The sequence below is a fragment of the Leptodactylus fuscus genome, chromosome 3, assembly GCF_031893055.1.
Source record: "Leptodactylus fuscus isolate aLepFus1 chromosome 3, aLepFus1.hap2, whole genome shotgun sequence".
NCBI classification, from domain to species: domain Eukaryota; kingdom Metazoa; phylum Chordata; class Amphibia; order Anura; family Leptodactylidae; genus Leptodactylus; species Leptodactylus fuscus.
In genome coordinates this window covers 147861456-147880800 of record NC_134267.1, presented here as the reverse complement: position 1 = coordinate 147880800, position 19345 = coordinate 147861456, and the positions used below count along the sequence as shown (strand labels likewise).

The window sequence follows — 19345 nt, the reverse complement described above, 5'->3', positions numbered from 1 at the left end:
CACTTCCATGCAGGCTACTCTCCATGCTCTCTCTGCCTCATGGTGAAACATGCTGTCCTTAGCTCGTGGGGGGATGGTAACCGGCACATGTGCACACAGGAAACTGCAGCTGAATCAGGTCTTGAGTCTTGTCCATACTTTAACAATAGAAACAAAAGGAAAAAAAATACTCCACAGGGTCTTCCATTCGATTTATAGCTGCTAATTCATAGTACTAGTTTGCTTTGTTAGAGGATTCTTGAAGATACAGACAAAAAGAGTGAAAAGGAAAGATAAAGGTTGCTCTCAGCTTGGAGCTCTGTATCTTGGTAGCCACTCAATGCAGCGCCATCTTGGAAAAGATGATATGTATATTTAAAAAACATCACGTTCTTTATTACATATACCCTCCATACAAGCTTCACACAGGTCACTTTCATGAGGTTTGGTTCTTATTGTACGGTACATTACATCTTGAGAAATGTTCCTAATCTTCTCACGATAACAGTTTTTTCTGATTTTTAAAATAAGATTTTCTAGAGCTGCTTTGACGCTTTCCTCCTTAAATTTAGGCTTCATGAAATATTCACTGTTACATTGCCGACATATCTGGCAAAAGGGACGTAGGAAGACTTGTCCTGTCTTGCTTTTTCCAAGACAATAGTGAAAGATAAGCGTGACTCGACTAGAGTTCCAAAAATGAGAGCAATTCGAGCAGTTGAAACTATAAAAATAAAAACAATAATATTAATTTACTAAAACATTAATATATATTATATACATATAGTATAACAGTAGTGATATAGTAAAGCTTAACTGTGCACAGATATTATGTTTAACCCCTTCCCGACATGCGCCGTAATAGTACGGCGCATGTCGAGTCTGTAACTATGGCGACCGCCCGGAAGCCGGGCGGCCGCCATAGCCACCGGGTGTCTACTGCTTTAAGCAGTAGACAACCAGCTCTAATGCCTCCGCTCGGTCCCTGGACCGATCGGAGGCATTAACCCCTCCGGCGCCACGGTCAAAGGCGCCGGAGGCGCCATTTTCTCGGCGGCGCATAGGCGCCGCCATTTTGGCCAGGATCGCTGGCTCCTGGAGCATACTCCAGGGCTGACGTCCCGTTGCCATGACAGCCGGGAGCCTTGTACAGGCTCCCAGGCTTGTCTGCAAATCCTCTCTTTTACAGGCTGGTCTATGCAGCCTGCAAAAGAAAGGATGCTTTTTTGCAATGCATTGCAATACATTAGCATTGTAATGCATTGCATTAGTGATCAGACCCCCTGGGGTTCAACACCCCTAGGGGGTCTAATAAATGCAAAAAAAAAAAAAAAAAAAAAAGTTAAAAAAAATATAAAAAAATATAAAAAGAATTAAAAGTTCAAATCACCCCCCTTTCCCTAGAACACATATAAAAGTAGTTAAAAACTGTGAAACATATACATGTTAGGTATCCCCACGTCCGAAATCGCCCGCTCTACAAATCTATACAAATATTTTTCCTGTTCGGTAAACGCCGTAGCGGGAAAAATAGTCGAAAGTGCCAAACCGCCGTTTTTTCACTGTTTTGATTCTGATAAAAATTTTAATAAAAAGTGATCAAATCAATAACATTTCCCGAAAATGGTAGAACTAAAAAGTACACCCAACCCCGCAAAAAAAGACACCCTATGCATCCCCGTACACTTACGTATAAAAAAGTTACGGCTGTCGGAATATGGCGACTTTTAGAAAAAAAAATTTTTAACACAGTTTTGGAATTTTTTTTAGGGGTCAAAATGTAAATAAAACCATATAAATTTGGTATCCCTGGAACCGTACCGAAACACAGAATATAGGGGACATGTCATTTTGGCTGCACAGTGAACGCCGTAAAACCAAAGCCCGTAAGAAAGTTGCAGAAATGCATTTTTTCTTCAAATCCACCCCATTCTGAATTTTTTTCCTGCTTCCCAGTACATTATATAGAATAATTAATGGTAGCATCATAAAGAAAAAATTTTCCCGCAAAAATTAAGACCTCATATGGCTCTGGGAGCAGAGAAATAAAAAAGTTATGGGGTTTATAAGAAGGGGAGTCAAAAACGAAAAACGAAAATCAAAAAATGCCATCGGCGGGAAGGGGTTAAGGTTGAGTGGGATGACCAGACTGCCAGAGGAATCTCTTGGGTGCTAAGTCTCTACCATAATAACTAGCCTAAAAGGTGTAGCAGAAGTCATCCCTATTTGGAGTTGACTTTGTACTTAAAGGCATAGTTACAAAAAAAACCCTAAATTCTTGCAATTTTAACTTTGACTGTTAAGCCTAATAATAGAGTGGAATTTATCAATTCTGTAGAGGTATCCTTCACAGCAGATACCTAAGCGTCTTTTATCTTCTTAGGGAGATTGCACTTCCACCTTTTGATGGCCACCTTGTGATGTGTTGAGTCTAATAGCATGATATACTAGGAATTCTGGGAAAGGATACTTGATAGCGCCACCTTTTGGAATGTAGTTCCCCATAGATTAATGCCTGGTTTTCTAGGAAACCTTAAAGGGGCTCTATCATTGGGAAAAGTGATTTTTAACTAAGAACATACTTGCATAGCCTTTAGAAAGGCTATTTTACACATACCTTTTGTATGTAAACCGATTCAGTTTTGAATGAGCCCACTTTTATTCATATGATAATTAGCCTCTTGGTGCACCCCGGAAGTCTCATCGTGCACCCTCTGTGCTATTCTTTCCTATGTATATGTACAGCACAGGCTGCTGATGATGATGATGACTCAGCTTCCTGTTTGCACACACAGATAGGATAGAGAAGAGCTGCTGGGAACTTCCTGTGCTGGCTGGAAGTTAATTAGCATATGAATAAAAATGGGCTCATTCAAAAACTAATGAGGCTATTTACATACAAAAGGTATGTGTGGAATAGCCGTTCTAAAGGCTATGCAAGGATGTGCTGTCAGGGTCTGGGGTGGCATAGACAAACAAGTCCAGTTTCTTTAGTCCAAAACAAAGGTAGAATTCTATTTTCACTCAAAAATGTAGTGCAGCAACAAAAGGAAAAAATACAAAAATAAATACCTGCCCGGCTAGGCTCTAACTCAACTTAGGTTACCTCACCTATAATAGCATTCTCAACAGTAGGTTGCATCAACTAAGACAGCTCCAACAGTATGACCTTCCTGCTGGTTCTCCAGCCAAGTTCTGTCCAAAGTCTTGCTGTTGGAGCTGACCTTTTAAACCTCACTGATGAGGACAATTCACAGCAGCTGACATGCTGCAGAAACATCCACAATGTGTGGACTGGAGGGGGTTGGAATGACAGGTCCCACTACCAACCTACCTTCCATTCCTAAAAATCCAGCCCACTTGAAATAACGCCTAGCAGACAAAAGTTATCTGCTGAGAACCAGTCTTTCTGGAGTTTTTCATCTCACCCACCTGAGTAGTCTGGGTGAGGTGTATACCCCCTCTATTATCTGACCAGCCATCAGCTTACATTGCTTAGCTAAAAATGATTTTTACCAATCATAGAGCCCCTTTAAGATATTGTCTAGAGTGAAGCCAAACCAGAACATCTCTTCCAATAAAGGAAGAAGAACCATCTGCAAACAGATGTGGGTCTAAACTTGTACTGTGTCACCTTAGGGAGAGTATCTACAAAAAGTGCCGACTAGGTTGTCTATTAGAGATGAGCGAACACTAAAATGTTCGAGGTTCGAAATTCGATTCGAACAGCCGCTCAATGTTCGTGTGTTCGAACAGGTTTCGAACCCCATTATAGTCTATGGGGAACAGATACTCATTAAGGGGGAAACCCAAATCCGTGTCTGGAGGGTCACCAAGTCCACTATGACACCCCAGGAAATGATGCCAACACCTCTGGAATGACACTGGGACAGCAGGGGAAGCATGTCTGGGGGCATCTAACACACCAAAGACCCTCTATTACCCCAACATCACAGCCTAACAACTACACACTTTACACACTCAATACCACCTCTCTGACAGTAGGAAAACACCTTGAAACATGTGTATTTGGCACTTGCAGTGAGGAGAGCTTGTCACCAGCAGTGAATTTGGCCCTTATAGTAAGTTGAGGTTGGCACCAACATTTGTTTTGAAAATCAGGGTGGATTGAGCCTCTAACCAGCAGAGTTGGGGCAAATTCATGGTGGAGGGAGCCTCTAAACACCCCAGTTTGGGCAAATTCATGGTGGAGGGAGCCTCTAAAAACCCCAGTTTGGACCAATTCATGGTGGAGGGAGCCTCTAAAACCCCAGTTTGGACCAATTCATGATGGAGGGAGCCTCTAAACAGCCCAGTTTGGACCAATTCATGGTGGAGGGAGCCTCTAAACAGCCCAGTTTGGACCAATTCATGGTGGAGGGAGCCTCTAAAAACCCCAGTTTGGACCAATTCATGGTGGAGGGAGCCTCTAAACAGCCCAGTTTGGACCAATTCATGGTGGAGGGAGCCTCTAACCAGCAGAGTTGTGGGAAAACAGGGTGGAGGGAGCCTCTAACCAGCAGAGTTGGTGGAAATCAGGGTGGAGGGAGCCTCTAACCAGCAGAGTTGTGGGAAAGCAGGGTGGAGGGAGCCTCTAACCAGCAGAGTTGGTGGAAAGCAGGGTGGAGGGAGCCTCTAACCAGCAGAGTTGGTGGAAATCAGGGTGGAGGGAGCCTCTAACCAGCAGAGTTGTGGGAAAGCAGGGTGGAGGGAGCCTCTAACCAGCAGAGTTGTGGGAAAGCAGGGTGGAGGGAGCCTCTAACCAGCAGAGTTGTGGGAAAGCAGGGTGGAGGGAGCCTCTAACCAGCAGAGTTGGTGGAAATCAGGGTGGAGGGAGCCTCTAACCAGCAGAGTTGGGGGAAATCAGGGTGGAGGGAGCCTAGTATTAGCAGAATTGTGCAACGCTTATGGTGGATGAGTATGAGGATGCGGAGGAATTGGAGAGGTTGAGTACAGACATGGAGTTTCATGTTGGGGTGCTTTACACAGGTGGGCACAAAAATGAAGGCTCTATCCAGTGGTGGTTCATTTTTATCAAAGTGAGCCGGTCGGCACTCCAAGGCATATAGGGCAAGTTCAAGCCACAGGTCCAACTTCGACACCCAATACGTGTAGGGCGCAGAGGGGTCAGAGAGGACAGGGCTGTGGTCGGAAAGGTATTCCCGCAACATGCGCCTATACTTCTCACGCCTGGTGACACTAGGACCCTCCGTGGCGGCACTTTGGTGAGGGGGTGCCATCAAGGTGTCCCAGACCTTAGACAGTGTGCCCCTCGTTTGTGTGGACCGGTGAGAACTTGGTTGCCTACTGGAGGAACTGCCCTCCCTGCCGCCAACGTCACATGCTGGAAACATCTCCATCATATTCTGCACCAATTGCCTGTGGCAAGCATTGATGCGATTGGCCCTCCCCTCTACCGGAATAAAAGACGAGATGTTGTTTTTATACCGGGGGTCAAGGATAGCAAAGATCCAGTACTGGTTGTCCTCCATGATTTTGACAATACGCTTGTCGGTTGTAAAGCACCCCAACATGAACTCAGCCATGTCTGCCACAGTGTTAGTTGGCATGACTCCTCTGGCCCCACCGGAAAGTTCAATCTCCATTTCCTCCTCATCCTCCATGTCTACCCATCCGCGCTGCAACAATGGGACGATTCGAAGTTACCCGGAAGCCTCCTGTATCACCATCACATCATCGGACAACTCTTCTTCCTCCTCCTCCTCCTCCTCCTCCATTAAACGCGATGAAGCGGACAGATGTGTGGACCTACTCTCCAGCTGTGACGGATTGGATGCTATACCTAACTCCTCTGTGTGATCTGAGTTATCCCTGATGTCAATCAGGGATTCTCTCAGAACACACAAGAGCGGGATTGTAAGGCTCACCATCGCATCCTCAGAGCTCACCCTCCTTGTGGACTCCTCAAAGACCCGTAGGATGTCACAAAGGTCTCTCATCCATGGCCACTCATGGATGTGAAACTGAGGCAGCTGACTTTGTGGCACCCTAGGGTTTTATAGCTGGTATTCCATTAAAGGTCTCTGCTGCTCAACCACTCTATTCAACATCTGAAACGTTGAGTTCCAGCGTGTGGGGACGTCGCACAAAAGCCGGTGTTGTGGCACATGCAGGCGTTGCTGGAGAGATTTTAAGCTAGCAGTGGCTACTGTCGACTTGCGAAAGTGGGCGCACATGCGCCGCACTTTCACCAGTAGCTCTGGAACATTGGGGTAGCTCTTTAGGAAACGTTGCACCACTAGGTTGAAGACGTGGGCCAGGCATGGAACATGTTGGAGTCCGGCAAGCTCCAGAGCTGCTACCAGGTTCCGGCCGTTATCACAAACGACCATGCCTGGGCCCAGGTGCAGCGGCTCAAACCATATTGCCGTCTCATCGAGGAGGGCATCCCTCACCTCGGAGGCAGTGTGCTGTCTGTCCCCCAAGCTGATCAGCTTCAGCACAGCCTGCTGACGTCTACCAACGCCAGTGCTGCAACGTTTCCAACTCGTAGCTGGGGTTAATCTAACAGCGGAGGAGGAGGCGGTGGCGGAGGAGGAGGCGGTGGCGGAGGAGGAGGCGGTGGAGGAGGAGGAGGAGGGGGGTGTTCTTCTCGTGTCCCTGCCAGGAATGTTAGGCGGGGAGACGAGGTACACCGGGCCAGTTTGGGAAGCAGTCCCAGCCTCAACTACATTCACCCAGTGTGCCGTCAGTGAAATGTAGCGTCCCTGTCCGCATGCACTTGTCCACGCGTCGGTGGTCAAGTGGACCTTTGTGCAAAGCGCGGAACTAAGGGCCCGCCTGATGTTGAGTGACACGTGCTGGTGCAAGGCGGGGACGGCACACCGGGAGAAGTAGTGACGGCTAGGGACGGCATAGCGAGGTGCCGCAGTTGCCATCAGGTCCAGGAAGGCGGGAGTTTCAACAAGCCGGAACGCCAACATCTCCTGGGCCAGCAGTTTAGCGATGTTGGCGTTCAAGGCTTGCGCGTGTGGGTGGTTAGCAGTGTATTTCTGCCGCCGCTCCAATGTCTGAGAGATGGTGGGTTGTTGTAAAGAAGCGCCTGATGGTGCCTTTGATGGTGCAGGAGAAGGAGATAAGACAGGAACAGGGGAGGATGAGGGAGAAGTCAACAAAGTGGCGGAGGCAGATGAAGTGGTGTCCTGGCTCGTCCTCTGGAGTGCATCGCCAGCACAGTCAGCAGTGGCAGTGGCAGAGGCAGAGGCAGTGGCAGAGGCAGTGGCAGTGGCGTGAACGGCAGGCGGCCTTTGTCTTGCCGTTGCTGCCTGCCACTGATTCCAGTGCTTGGATTCCAAATGACGGCGCATTGAAGTGGTGGACAGGTTGCTCTTCTCAGAGCCCCTAATCAATTTCGAGAGGCAAATTGTGCAGACAACACTATATCTGTCCTCGGCGCATTCCTTGAAAAAACTCCACACCTTCGAGAAACGTGCCCTCGAGGTGGGAGTTTTTCGGGGCTGGGTACGAACTGGAACATCTTGGGAGATTCCGGGTGTGGCCTGGCTTCGCCTAAGCTGCTGACCTCTGCCTCTGCCTCTAGCTACCCTTTTTGGTGCTGCACCTGCCTCAACATCCACACTACTTTCCCCGCTTGACATCCCCCCTGTCCAGGTCGGGTCAGTGTCCTCATCATCCACCACTTCCTCTTCCAACTCCTGTCTCATCTCCTCCTCCTGCACAATGCGCCGGTCAACTGGATGCCCTGACGGCAACTGCGTCACATCATCGTCGATGAGGGTGGGTTGCTGGTCATCCACCACCAAATCGAACGGAGATGGAGGAGACTCTAGTGTTTGAGCATCTGGACACAGATGCTCCTCTGTTAGGTTCGTGGAATCGTGATGTGGAGAGGCAGGTTGAGGGACAATGAAAGGAGTGGAGAACAGCTCTGGGGAGCAGGGACAGTTGCGGTTATTGTTCTGTGAAGCTTGGGAATTTTGGGAGGAAGGAGGACAAGACTGTTGGGTAATAGGAGGAGAGGAGGCAGAGTCTGACTGGCTGCTGGACAATGTGCTGTAAGCGTTCTCTGACAGCCATTGCAAGACCTGTTCCTGGTTCTCAGGCCTACTAAGGTTTGTACCCTGCAGTTTAGTTAGTGTGGCAAGCAACCCTGGCACTGTGGAGTGGCGCAATGCTTGCTGCCCCACAGGAGTAGGCACGGGACGCCCTGTGGCTTCACTGCTACCTTGCTCCCCAGAACCATTCCCCCGACCTCACCCACGGCCTCGTCCACGTCCCTTTCCGGGAGCCTTGCACATTTTGAATTCCCAGTTAGAAACTGGCACTATATACCAGTAGCAAAAATTGTGGGTGCACGTAACCCCAATATATTCTTTGAATTACCAGTCAGAAACTGGCACTATATGGCAGTAGCAAGAAATGAGGGTATTTATAACCCCCAATATATTCTTTGAATTACCAGTCAGAAACTGGCACTATATGGCAGTAGCAAGAAATGAGGGTATTTATAACCCCAATATATTCTTTGAATTCCCAGTCAGAAACTGGCACTATATGGCAGTAGCAAGAAATGAGGGTATTTATAACCCCAATATATTCTTTGAATTACCAGTCAGAAACTGGCACTATATACCAGTAGCAAGAAATGAGGGTATTTATAACCCCAATATATTCTTTGAACTCCCAGTCAGACAATGGCACTATATACCAGTAGCAAAAATTGTGGGTGCACGTAACCCCAATATATTCTTTGAATTCCCAGTCAGACAATGGCACTATATACCAGTAGCAAGAAATGAGGGTATTTGTAACCCCAATATATTCTTTGAATTCCCAGTCAGACAATGGCACTATATACCAGTAGCAAGAAATGAGGGTATTTATAACCCCAATATATTCTTTGAATTCCCAGTCAGAAACTGGCACTATATGGCAGTAGCAAGAAATGAGGGTATTTATAACCCCAATATATTCTTTGAATTACCAGTCAGAAACTGGCACTATATACCAGTAGCAAAAATTGTGGGTGCACGTAACCCCAATATATTCTTTGAATTCCCAGTCAGACAATGGCACTATATACCAGTAGCAAGAAATGAGGGTATTTGTAACCCCAATATATTCTTTGAATTCCCAGTCAGACAATGGCACTATATACCAGTAGCAAGAAATGAGGGTATTTATAACCCCAATATATTCTTTGAATTCCCAGTCAGACAATGGCACTATATACCAGTAGCAAAAATTGTGGGTGCACGTAACCCCAATATATTCTTTGAATTCCCAGTCAGACAATGGCACTATATACCAGTAGCAAGAAATGAGGGTATTTTTAACCCCAATATATTCTTTGAATTCCCAGTCAGACAATGGCACTATATACCAGTATCAAAAATTGTGGGTGCACGTAACCCCAATATATTCTTTGAATTCCCAGTCAGACAATGGCACTATATACCAGTAGCAAGAAATGAGGGTATTTGTAACCCCAATATATTCTTTGAATTCCCAGTCAGACAATGGCACTATATACCAGTAGCAAGAAATGAGGGTATTTATAACCCCAATATATTCTTTGAATTCCCAGTCAGAAACTGGCACTATATGGCAGTAGCAAGAAATGAGGGTATTTATAACCCCAATATATTCTTTGAATTACCAGTCAGAAACTGGCACTATATGGCAGTAGCAAGAAATGAGGGTATTTGTAACCCCAATATATTCTTTGAATTCCCAGTCAGACAATGGCACTATATACCAGTAGCAAGAAATGAGGGTATTTATAACCCCAATATATTCTTTGAATTCCCAGTCAGACAATGGCACTATATACCAGTAGCAAGACATGAGGGTATTTATAACCCCAATATATTCTTTGAATTCCCAGTCAGAAACTGGCACTATATGGCAGTAGCAAGAAATGAGGGTATTTATAACCCCAATATATTCTTTGAATTACCAGTCAGAAACTGGCACTATATGGCAGTAGCAAGAAATGAGGGTATTAGAGATGAGCGAACACTAAAATGTTCGAGGTTCGAAATTCGATTCGAACAGCCGCTCACTGTTCGAGTGTTCGAATGGGTTTCGAACCCCATTATAGTCTATGGGGAACATAAACTCGTTAAGGGGGAAACCCAAATTCGTGTCTGGAGGGTCACCAAGTCCACTATGACACCCCAGGAAATGATACCAACACCCTGGAATGACACTGGGACAGCAGGGGAAGCATGTCTGGGGGCATAAAAGTCACTTTATTTCATGGAAATCCCTGTCAGTTTGCGATTTTCGCAAGCTAACTTTTCCCCATAGAAATGCATTGGCCAGTGCTGATTGGCCAGAGTACGGAACTCGACCAATCAGCGCTGGCTCTGCTGGAGGAGGCGGAGTCTAAGATCGCTCCACACCAGTCTCCATTCAGGTCCGACCTTAGACTCCGCCTCCTCCGGCAGAGCCAGCGCTGATTGGCCGAAGGCTGGCCAATGCATTCCTATGCGAATGCAGAGACTTAGCAGTGCTGAGTCAGTTTTGCTCAACTACACATCTGATGCACACTCGGCACTGCTACATCAGATGTAGCAATCTGATGTAGCAGAGCCGAGGGTGCACTAGAACCCCTGTGCAAACTCAGGTCACGCTAATAGAATGCATTGGCCAGCGCTGATTGGCCAATGCATTCTATTAGCCCGATGAAGTAGAGCTGAATGTGTGTGCTAAGCACACACATTCAGCTCTACTTCATCGGGCTAATAGAATGCATTGGCCAGCGCTGATTGGCCAGAGTACGGAACTCGACCAATCAGTGCTGGCTCTGCTGGAGGAGGCGGAGTCTAAGATCGCTCCACACCAGTCTCCATTCAGGTCCGACCTTAGACTCCGCCTCCTCCAGCAGAGCCAGCGCTGATTGTCCGAATTCCGTACTCTGGCCAATCAGCACTGGCTAATGCATTGTATTGGCGTGATGAAGCAGTGCTGAATGTGTGTGCTTAGCACACACATTCAGCTCTACTTCATCGGGCTAATAGAATGCATTGGCCAATCAGCGCTGGCCAATGCATTCTATTAGCTTGATGAAGCAGAGTGTGCACAAGGGTTCAAGCGCACCCTCGGCTCTGATGTAGCAGAGCCGAGGGTGCACAAGGGTTCAAGTGCACCCTCGGCTCTGCTACATCAGAGCCGAGGGTGCGCTTGAACCCTTGTGCACACTCTGCTTCATCAAGCTAATAGAATGCATTGGCCAGCGCTGATTGGCCAATGCATTCTATTAGCCCGATGAAGTAGAGCTGAATGTGTGTGCTAAGCACACACATTCAGCACTGCTTCATCACGCCAATACAATGCATTTGCCAGTGCTGATTGGCCAGAGTACGGAATTCGGCCAATCAGCGCTGGCTCTGCTGGAGGAGGCGGAGTCTAAGGTCGGACCTGAATGGAGACTGGTGTGGAGCGATCTTAGACTCCGCCTCCTCCAGCAGAGCCAGCGCTGATTGGTCGAGTTCCGTACTCTGGCCAATCAGCGCTGGCCAATGCATCCCTATGGGAAAAAGTTTATCTCACAAAAATCACAATTACACACCCGATAGAGCCCCAAAAAGTTATTTTTAATAACATTCCCCCCTAAATAAAGGTTATCCCTAGCTATCCCTGCCTGTACAGCTATCCCTGTCTCATAGTCACAAAGTTCACATTCTCATATGACCCGGATTTGAAATCCACTATTCGTCTAAAATGGAGGTCACCTGATTTCGGCAGCCAATGACTTTTTCCAATTTTTTTCAATGCCCCCGGTGTCGTAGTTCCTGTCCCACCTCCCCTGCGCTGTTATTGGTGCAAAAAAGGCGCCAGGGAAGGTGGGAGGGGAATCGAATTTTGGCGCACTTTACCACGCGGTGTTCGATTCGATTCGAACATGGCGAACACCCTGATATCCGATCGAACATGTGTTCGATAGAACACTGTTCGCTCATCTCTAGAGGGTATTTGTAACCCCAATATATTCTTTGAATTCCCAGTCAGACAATGGCACTATATACCAGTAGCAAAAATTGTGGGTGCACGTAACCCCAATATATTCTTTGAATTACCAGTCAGAAACTGGCACTATATGGCAGTAGCAAGAAATGAGGGTATTTGTAACCCCAATATATTCTTTGAATTCCCAGTCAGAAACTGGCACTATATGGCAGTAGCAAGAAATGAGGGTATTTGTAACCCCAATATATTCTTTGAATTCCCAGTCAGACAATGGCACTATATACCAGTAGCAAGAAATGAGGGTATTTGTAACCCCAATATATTCTTTGAATTCCCAGTCAGAAACTGGCACTATATGGCAGTAGCAAGAAATGAGGGTATTTGTAACCCCAATATATTCTTTGAATTCCCAGTCAGAAACTGGCACTATATGGCAGTAGCAAGAAATGAGGGTATTTGTAACCCCAATATATTCTTTGAATTCCCAGTGAGACAATGGCACTATATACCAGTAGCAAAAATTGTGGGTGCACGTAACCCCAATATATTCTTTGAATTCCCAGTCAGACAATGGCACTATATACCAGTAGCAAGAAATGAGGGTATTTGTAACACCAATATATTCTTTGAATTCCCAGTCAGACAATGGCACTATATACCAGTAGCAAGAAATGAGGGTATTTATAACCCCAATATATTCTTTGAATTCCCAGTCAGACAATGGCACTATATACCAGTAGCAAGAAATGAGGGTATTTATAACCCCAATATATTCTTTGAATTCCCAGTCAGACAATGGCACTATATACCAGTAGCAAGAAATGAGGGTATTTATAACCCCAATATATTCTTTGAATTCCCAGTCAGAAACTGGCACTATATGGCAGTAGCAAGAAATGAGGGTATTTATAACCCCAATATATTCTTTGAATTACCAGTCAGAAACTGGCACTATATGGCAGTAGCAAGAAATGAGGGTATTTGTAACCCCAATATATTCTTTGAATTCCCAGTCAGACAATGGCACTATATACCAGTAGCAAAAATTGTGGGTGCACGTAACCCCAATATATTCTTTGAATTACCAGTCAGAAACTGGCACTATATGGCAGTAGCAAGAAATGAGGGTATTTGTAACCCCAATATATTCTTTGAATTCCCAGTCAGAAACTGGCACTATATGGCAGTAGCAAGAAATGAGGGTATTTGTAACCCCAATATATTCTTTGAATTCCCAGTCAGACAATGGCACTATATACCAGTAGCAAGAAATGAGGGTATTTATAACCCCAATATATTCTTTGAATTCCCAGTCAGACAATGGCACTATATACCAGTAGCAAGAAATTTGGGTATTTATAACCCCAATATATTCTTTGAATTCCCAGTCAGACAATGGCACTATATACCAGTAGCAAGAAATGAGGGTATTTGTAACCCCAATATATTCTTTGAATTCCCAGTCAGACAATGGCACTATATACCAGTAGCAAGAAATGAGGGTATTTGTAACCCCAATATATTCTTTGAATTCCCAGTCAGACAATGGCACTATATGGCAGTAGCAAAAATAGTGGGTGTATATAGCCCCAATTCTATTGCTAGGGGACTTGCAGGGTATTTCTGGGGTGAAGGTGGGGGGGCACACCGTTGGAACGGGGATTTGGGGTGTATATATGGGGTATACGGGAATACACTGTCAGTGTATTCCATTCAGGATCCTGGGAAAGCTGGGTTGCGGCGATTGAGCCTGTCAGTGCCACGTTACACTGACAAGCTTCTCCCTGGAATTTAGCTCTTACAAGAGCTGTTGTGGTTGTCTTCTCCTTCCTATCCTAGCCTGTCCCTGCCTACCCAGAATCTAAGCCCTAGCTAACTGGACGGAAACCTCCGTCCCCGGTGAATTGCAAGCTCAGAATGACGCGAAGCTGGGCGTCGCTGTTCTTTTAAATTAGAGGTCACATGTTTTCGGCAGCCAATGGGTTTTGCCTACTTTTTTCAACGTCACCGGTGTCGTAGTTCCTGTCCCACCTACCCTGCGCTGTTATTGGAGCAAAAAAGGCGCCAGGGAAGGTGGGAGGGGAATCGAGTAATGGCGCACTTTACCACGCGGTGTTCGATTCGATTCGAACATGCCGAACAGCCTAATATCCGATCGAACATGAGTTCGATAGAACACTGTTCGCTCATCTCTATTGTCTATATCTCATGACAAATTTAAAAAACTTTGGTCTCCATTGCTCATCTACTATGGAAGTATTTCTCTTTCTTCCACTTCTAATACAGCGCACTTGCCCTAATGTCATATCAACTGGATACTTATGAGGTATAATACTGTGTGCAGGGGCCAATATGGGGGATAATTCTGCGTGCAGGGGCAACTATGGGGTATAATACTGTGTGCAGGGGCGACTATGGGGTATAATACTGTGTGCAGGGACGACTATAGGGTATAATTTTGAGTTTATATATAGATGAGTACAAATTTCAGCCTTAAAGAGGATCTTTCATTTCCTATAACATTGTTGATGTTATATACCACTTGAAAGCTGAATTCAGTGCATTGTGAGATTTTTAGGTATGTGTCCCAACTGCAGAGATTCTGGTACCATTACTTCCTGCCCCAATGTCACTGCACTGTTAGAGGGGCCTGCCTCACAGCTCAGTGTCATTGCTTCCATAGCCTAATGTACTGTCAAGGAGGCCATTCCTCATTATTGGCTTAAGACTTCCATTCATGAAGCCTACTTATTCCAAAATTAGTCTCCTCCTATAGGTATCAAGGCCCATTCAACAAGATCACTACCGATATCCTGGGCAGAAGGTGAAGGAGGCTTTATAGACCACATCTGTTGCGCTGCTACATCTCATGTCTAGATGCCACATGTATTGTATACATTACAGGCTGGACATACTGGCATATTTTGCCAGTTTTGAATGGACCGTCCTTCAGGGAGTAGTCTCTGTGGTGCTATCATGTGAGGCATCCTGTCATGAGAGCACCCGTCATTTCTCTCCTATATTCTGTAGTGCAACTGTTAAAAGATACAGCTATATAAATAAAATTGAGTTGCATACATCCTAGTCTAATAATTGGAAAAACCTTGGATCAGATTGGCTGGAAGGAACTTTTAACCTCTCTGTCTTCTTGTCCCTTCAGAGGTCAAGCGGGCAACCTATTGTGATGCCGTTAAGATGGAATCCTGGAAAACCAATTACCAGTAGTTATGTATTTGAAGGGACATGAATGTGCAATTTTCAGTCCACCAGAGGGTGCAGTCTTGCTTTAAATGTTTTGTTGATTTCGGTAACAGTATTTTACCTGGCAAATTTTGTGGTTTGTGAGATCTTCCATCCTTTCCGTTTCTCCTCTTCAGTCAATTTGTCCACCAGATTGTAGTTGAACTGCAGAATCCATTTGTTTCCATATTTTTCTTCTAATTCTATTTTTTGCAGGCTTTGAAATGTATCAATCCAAATATTTCCAGATGATATTTCAGCCATTGTTCTGAAATACATAACAGCTAAAGAACTGAATATATAATGTAACAAAGATATTTTCCTCCTCTATTTTTCATGATGTACTCATATACTATTAGAATTACCAAAATCTAATGATCATTGATTATTAATTAATAGAGATGATTGAAGAGTGAAATGTCGAAGTTCGATTCGAGTAGCCGCTCAATACTAGACTGTTCGATCGAACATTGAACCCCATTATAGTCTATGGGGAATAAATGCTCGTTTAGGGGGAAACCACTGTTTGACTCAGGAGAGTCACTAAGTCCACTATGACACCCCAGGAAATTATGCCAACACCCTGGAATGCAACTGAGACAGCAGGGGGAGCATGTCTGGGGGCATCTAACATGCTCAAGTCACTGTATTACGTCGGGATCCCTGTCAGCTTGTGATATGCGAGAGCTGACTTTTTCCCATAGGAATGTATTGACCAGCGTTGATTGGCCGAATGCCATACAGAAGTACAGCATTCGGTGTTCAAATCCCGCCAAGGGCAAAAAACCATCTGCAAGGAGTTTGTATGTTCTCCCCGTGTTTGCATGGATTTCCATCCCATATTCCAAAAACATACTGATAGGGAAGAATGTGCATTGTGAGCTCTATGTGGGGCTCACAATCTACATTTAAAAAAAAAAAAAAAAAAAAGAAGTACAGAATTCGGCCAATCAACGCTGGTTCTGCCGGAGGCTTGTCTGTGAGGAGGCGGAGTCTAAGATCGGACCAGAATGGAGACTGCTGTGGACAGATCTTAGACTCCACCTCCTCCGGCAGAACCAGCGTTGATTGGCCGAATGCTGGACTCTGTATGGCATTCGGTCAATCAACGCTGGTCAATGCATTCCTATGCGGAGATGTAGCAGAGCTGGCCGCGCGCTCAGCTCGCCTACTCCGAAGATGCAGACGAGCTCAGCGCACGGCCAGCACTGCTACATCGGAGAAGAAGTAGTGCTGGCCGCGCACTCAGCCGGCTACTCCGTAGATGCAGACGAGCTAAGCGCACGGCCAGCACTGCTACATTGGAGATGAAGCAATGCTGGCCGCACGCTCAGCTCGAATACTCCGAAGATGCAGACGAGCTCAGCGCACGGCGCGCTCAGCTCGGCTATTCCGAAGATGCAGACGAGCTCAGTGCACGGCCAGCACTGCTACATCGGAGATGAAGCAGTGCTGGCTGCGCGCTCAGCTCGACTACTCCGAAGATGCAGACGAGCTCAGCGCATGACCAGTGCTGCTACATCGGCTACTCCAAAGATGCAGACAAGCTCAGCGCACGGCGCACTCAGCTCGCCTACTCCGAAGATGCAGACGAGCTCAGCGCATGGCCAGCACTGCTACACCGAAGATGTGAACCCTGCTGCACACTCAGCTCTGCTGCATCAGAGATTTAGCAGGCTGAGTGTGCGCTGAACCCTGCTGCACACTCAACTCTACTGCATCTCAGCAGAGCTGAGTGTGCAGCAGGGTTCAGCACACACTCAGCTTTGCTTCATCTCCGGTGTAGCAGTGCTGGCCGTGCGCTCAGCTCTGCACTACACCCAACCATCCCTCATCTACGCCTCCTGTCACACACAGAGCTCTGCTACATGTCTGGTGTAGCAGAGCTCAGCGCACACTCAGCTCTGCTACATCTCTGGTGTAGAGATGTAGTAGAGCTGAGTGTGCGCTGAGCTCTGCTACAACAGAGATGTAGCAGAGCTGATGTGCGCTGCGCTCTGCTACACCTGAGATGTGTGTGACAGGAGGAGTAGCTGGAGGGATGGTTGGGTGTAGTGCAGAGCTGTGTGTGTGACAGGAGGAGTAGATAGAGGGATGGTTGGGTGTAGTAGAGCTCAGCGCACGGCCAGCTCTGCTACATCTCGGCATAGGAATGCATTGACCAGCGTTGATTGGCAAAATGCCATACAGAGTCCAGCATGCGGCCAATCAACACTGGTTCTGCCGGAGGAGGCGGAGTCTAAGATCAGTCCACAGCAGTCTCCATTCTGGTCCGATTTTAGACTCTGCCTCCTCACAGATGAGCCTCCGGCAGAACCAGGGTTGACTGGCCGAATACCGTACTTCTGTATGGCATTCGGCCAATCAACGCTGGTCAATGCATTCCTATGGGAAAAATTCAGCTCCCACATATCGCAAGCTGACAGGAATCCCGACCAGATAGAGCCCCAAAGAGCTGGGTGAGTGACATTCCCACCTATATAAAGGTAATCCCTAGCTAACCCTGCCAGTACATCAGTCCCTGTCTCACAGTCACATAGTTCACAGTCTCATATGTACCCGGATATTAAATCCACTGTTTCTATATACATTGGAGGCTACCTGAATTAGCCAGCCAATTACTTTTTCTGATTTTTTTTCGATGCCTCTGTGGTCGTAGTTCCTGTCCCACCTCCCCTGCGCAGTTATCGGTGCAAAAAAGCGCCAGGGAAGGTGGGAGGGGAATCGAATTTTTAGTGAGTTTGCCGCCTGTTCGGTGATGTTCGACTCGAATTGAACATCTCGAACAGCCTCATATCCGATCAAACATGTACTCAATCGAACGCTGTTCGCTCATCTCTATTAATTAATCATAGTTACTTGCAAATTTGAACTCTTGTATGTAAATTAACACTTAGAACCAATTTTACATATGTCTAGCTAGAATTTGTAATCTGTTTCTTAACCCCTACGTGCACCAGGACGTACATGTTCGTCCTGGTGAACTTGAATAAGTATGGCAGCCACAATTACACAGCGAATCTGCCACAGATTATCTAAATATCACAAGTTGAAGCCCCCTAGGGGAAGCTAAAAAGAAAAAATGTAATAAAATTGAAAAAAAGTTTAAAAAACTAAAAATTGAAAACACTCCCCTTTCCCTAGATCACATATTAATGTAAATAAGTAAAAGTAAACATAAACACGTTATGCATCCCTAAGTCCAAAAATGCCTAAACTATTGAAATATAAAAACATTTGTCCCATACGGTAAATACTGTAACAGGAAAAAAATTAAAATGGCTTATTTGATGTTTTTTGACGATTTGCCTCCCTAAAAAAATAGAATAAAAAGTGATCAAAACAGCATACATTCCCCAACATGTTATCAATAAAAAGGACGTATTGTCCCACAAAGAAAGACACCTTAAACAGTTCCGTACACTGAAATATAAAAAAGTTACAGATGTCAAAATATGGTGATTCAAGGAAAAAAAATTTCTTCAAAATTTTAAATATTTGTAAAGTTATTAAAACATAAAAAACAATAGAAATTTGGTATCACCATAATACTGACCTGGAGAATAAAGCTAACATAGCATTTTCTTACCACAAAGTGGAAGCCGTAAAAACAAAACCTGTAAGAAAATGGCGGTACTACATTTTTTTCTCAATTCAACCTCATTCTGAATTTTTCCTGTTTCCCAGTACATTGTGCAGAATAATAGATGGTACCAATTTGAAGTATCACATAAAAATGAAGCCCTCATATGATTACATATGATTACATAAACAAAAAAATCAAAATGTTACAGCTTTTGGAATGCAGGGAGTAAAAACCGAAAACACAAAAATTTAAAATGTCTGCGTCACATAAGGGTTAATCCCAGTCTTCTTTTGTAGCTTGGGGTGATTAAGTCTCAGTAACATTGTGCCCATAGTGATGTAACTTGTGCTGCATGCAGAAGACGGAATCTGTCAGAGCGGGTCCGGCCGTGAGCGGTGGTGAGCGATTTATGCTCTCCGCCGCAAAACCGGTTTCTTTAAATCGGGCACAGAGTACTGCATGTCCGACTCTGTGTCTGGTTTAAAAAAAAAACGGTTTAGCAGCGGAGAGCATACAACGCTCATCGCCACTCACGGCCGGACATTTTTCAAACCCATTCAAATGAATGGGTGAGAAAGACTCCTG

General features: G+C 45.6%; 1 protein-coding gene across 1 annotated transcript; it reads right to left on the bottom strand.

Moving 5' to 3' along the window:
* Positions 1-354: 354 nt before the first annotated feature.
* On the bottom strand, positions 355-15438 carry LOC142197870 (receptor-transporting protein 3-like). The gene is made up of 2 exons (XM_075268523.1): positions 15257-15438; positions 355-703 (listed from the first exon to the last, which is right to left on the bottom strand). The coding sequence occupies exons 1-2, from the start codon at positions 15436-15438 to the stop codon at positions 355-357; spliced, it is 531 nt and encodes a 176-aa protein (XP_075124624.1).
* Between the last annotated feature and the right edge of the window lie 3907 nt (positions 15439-19345).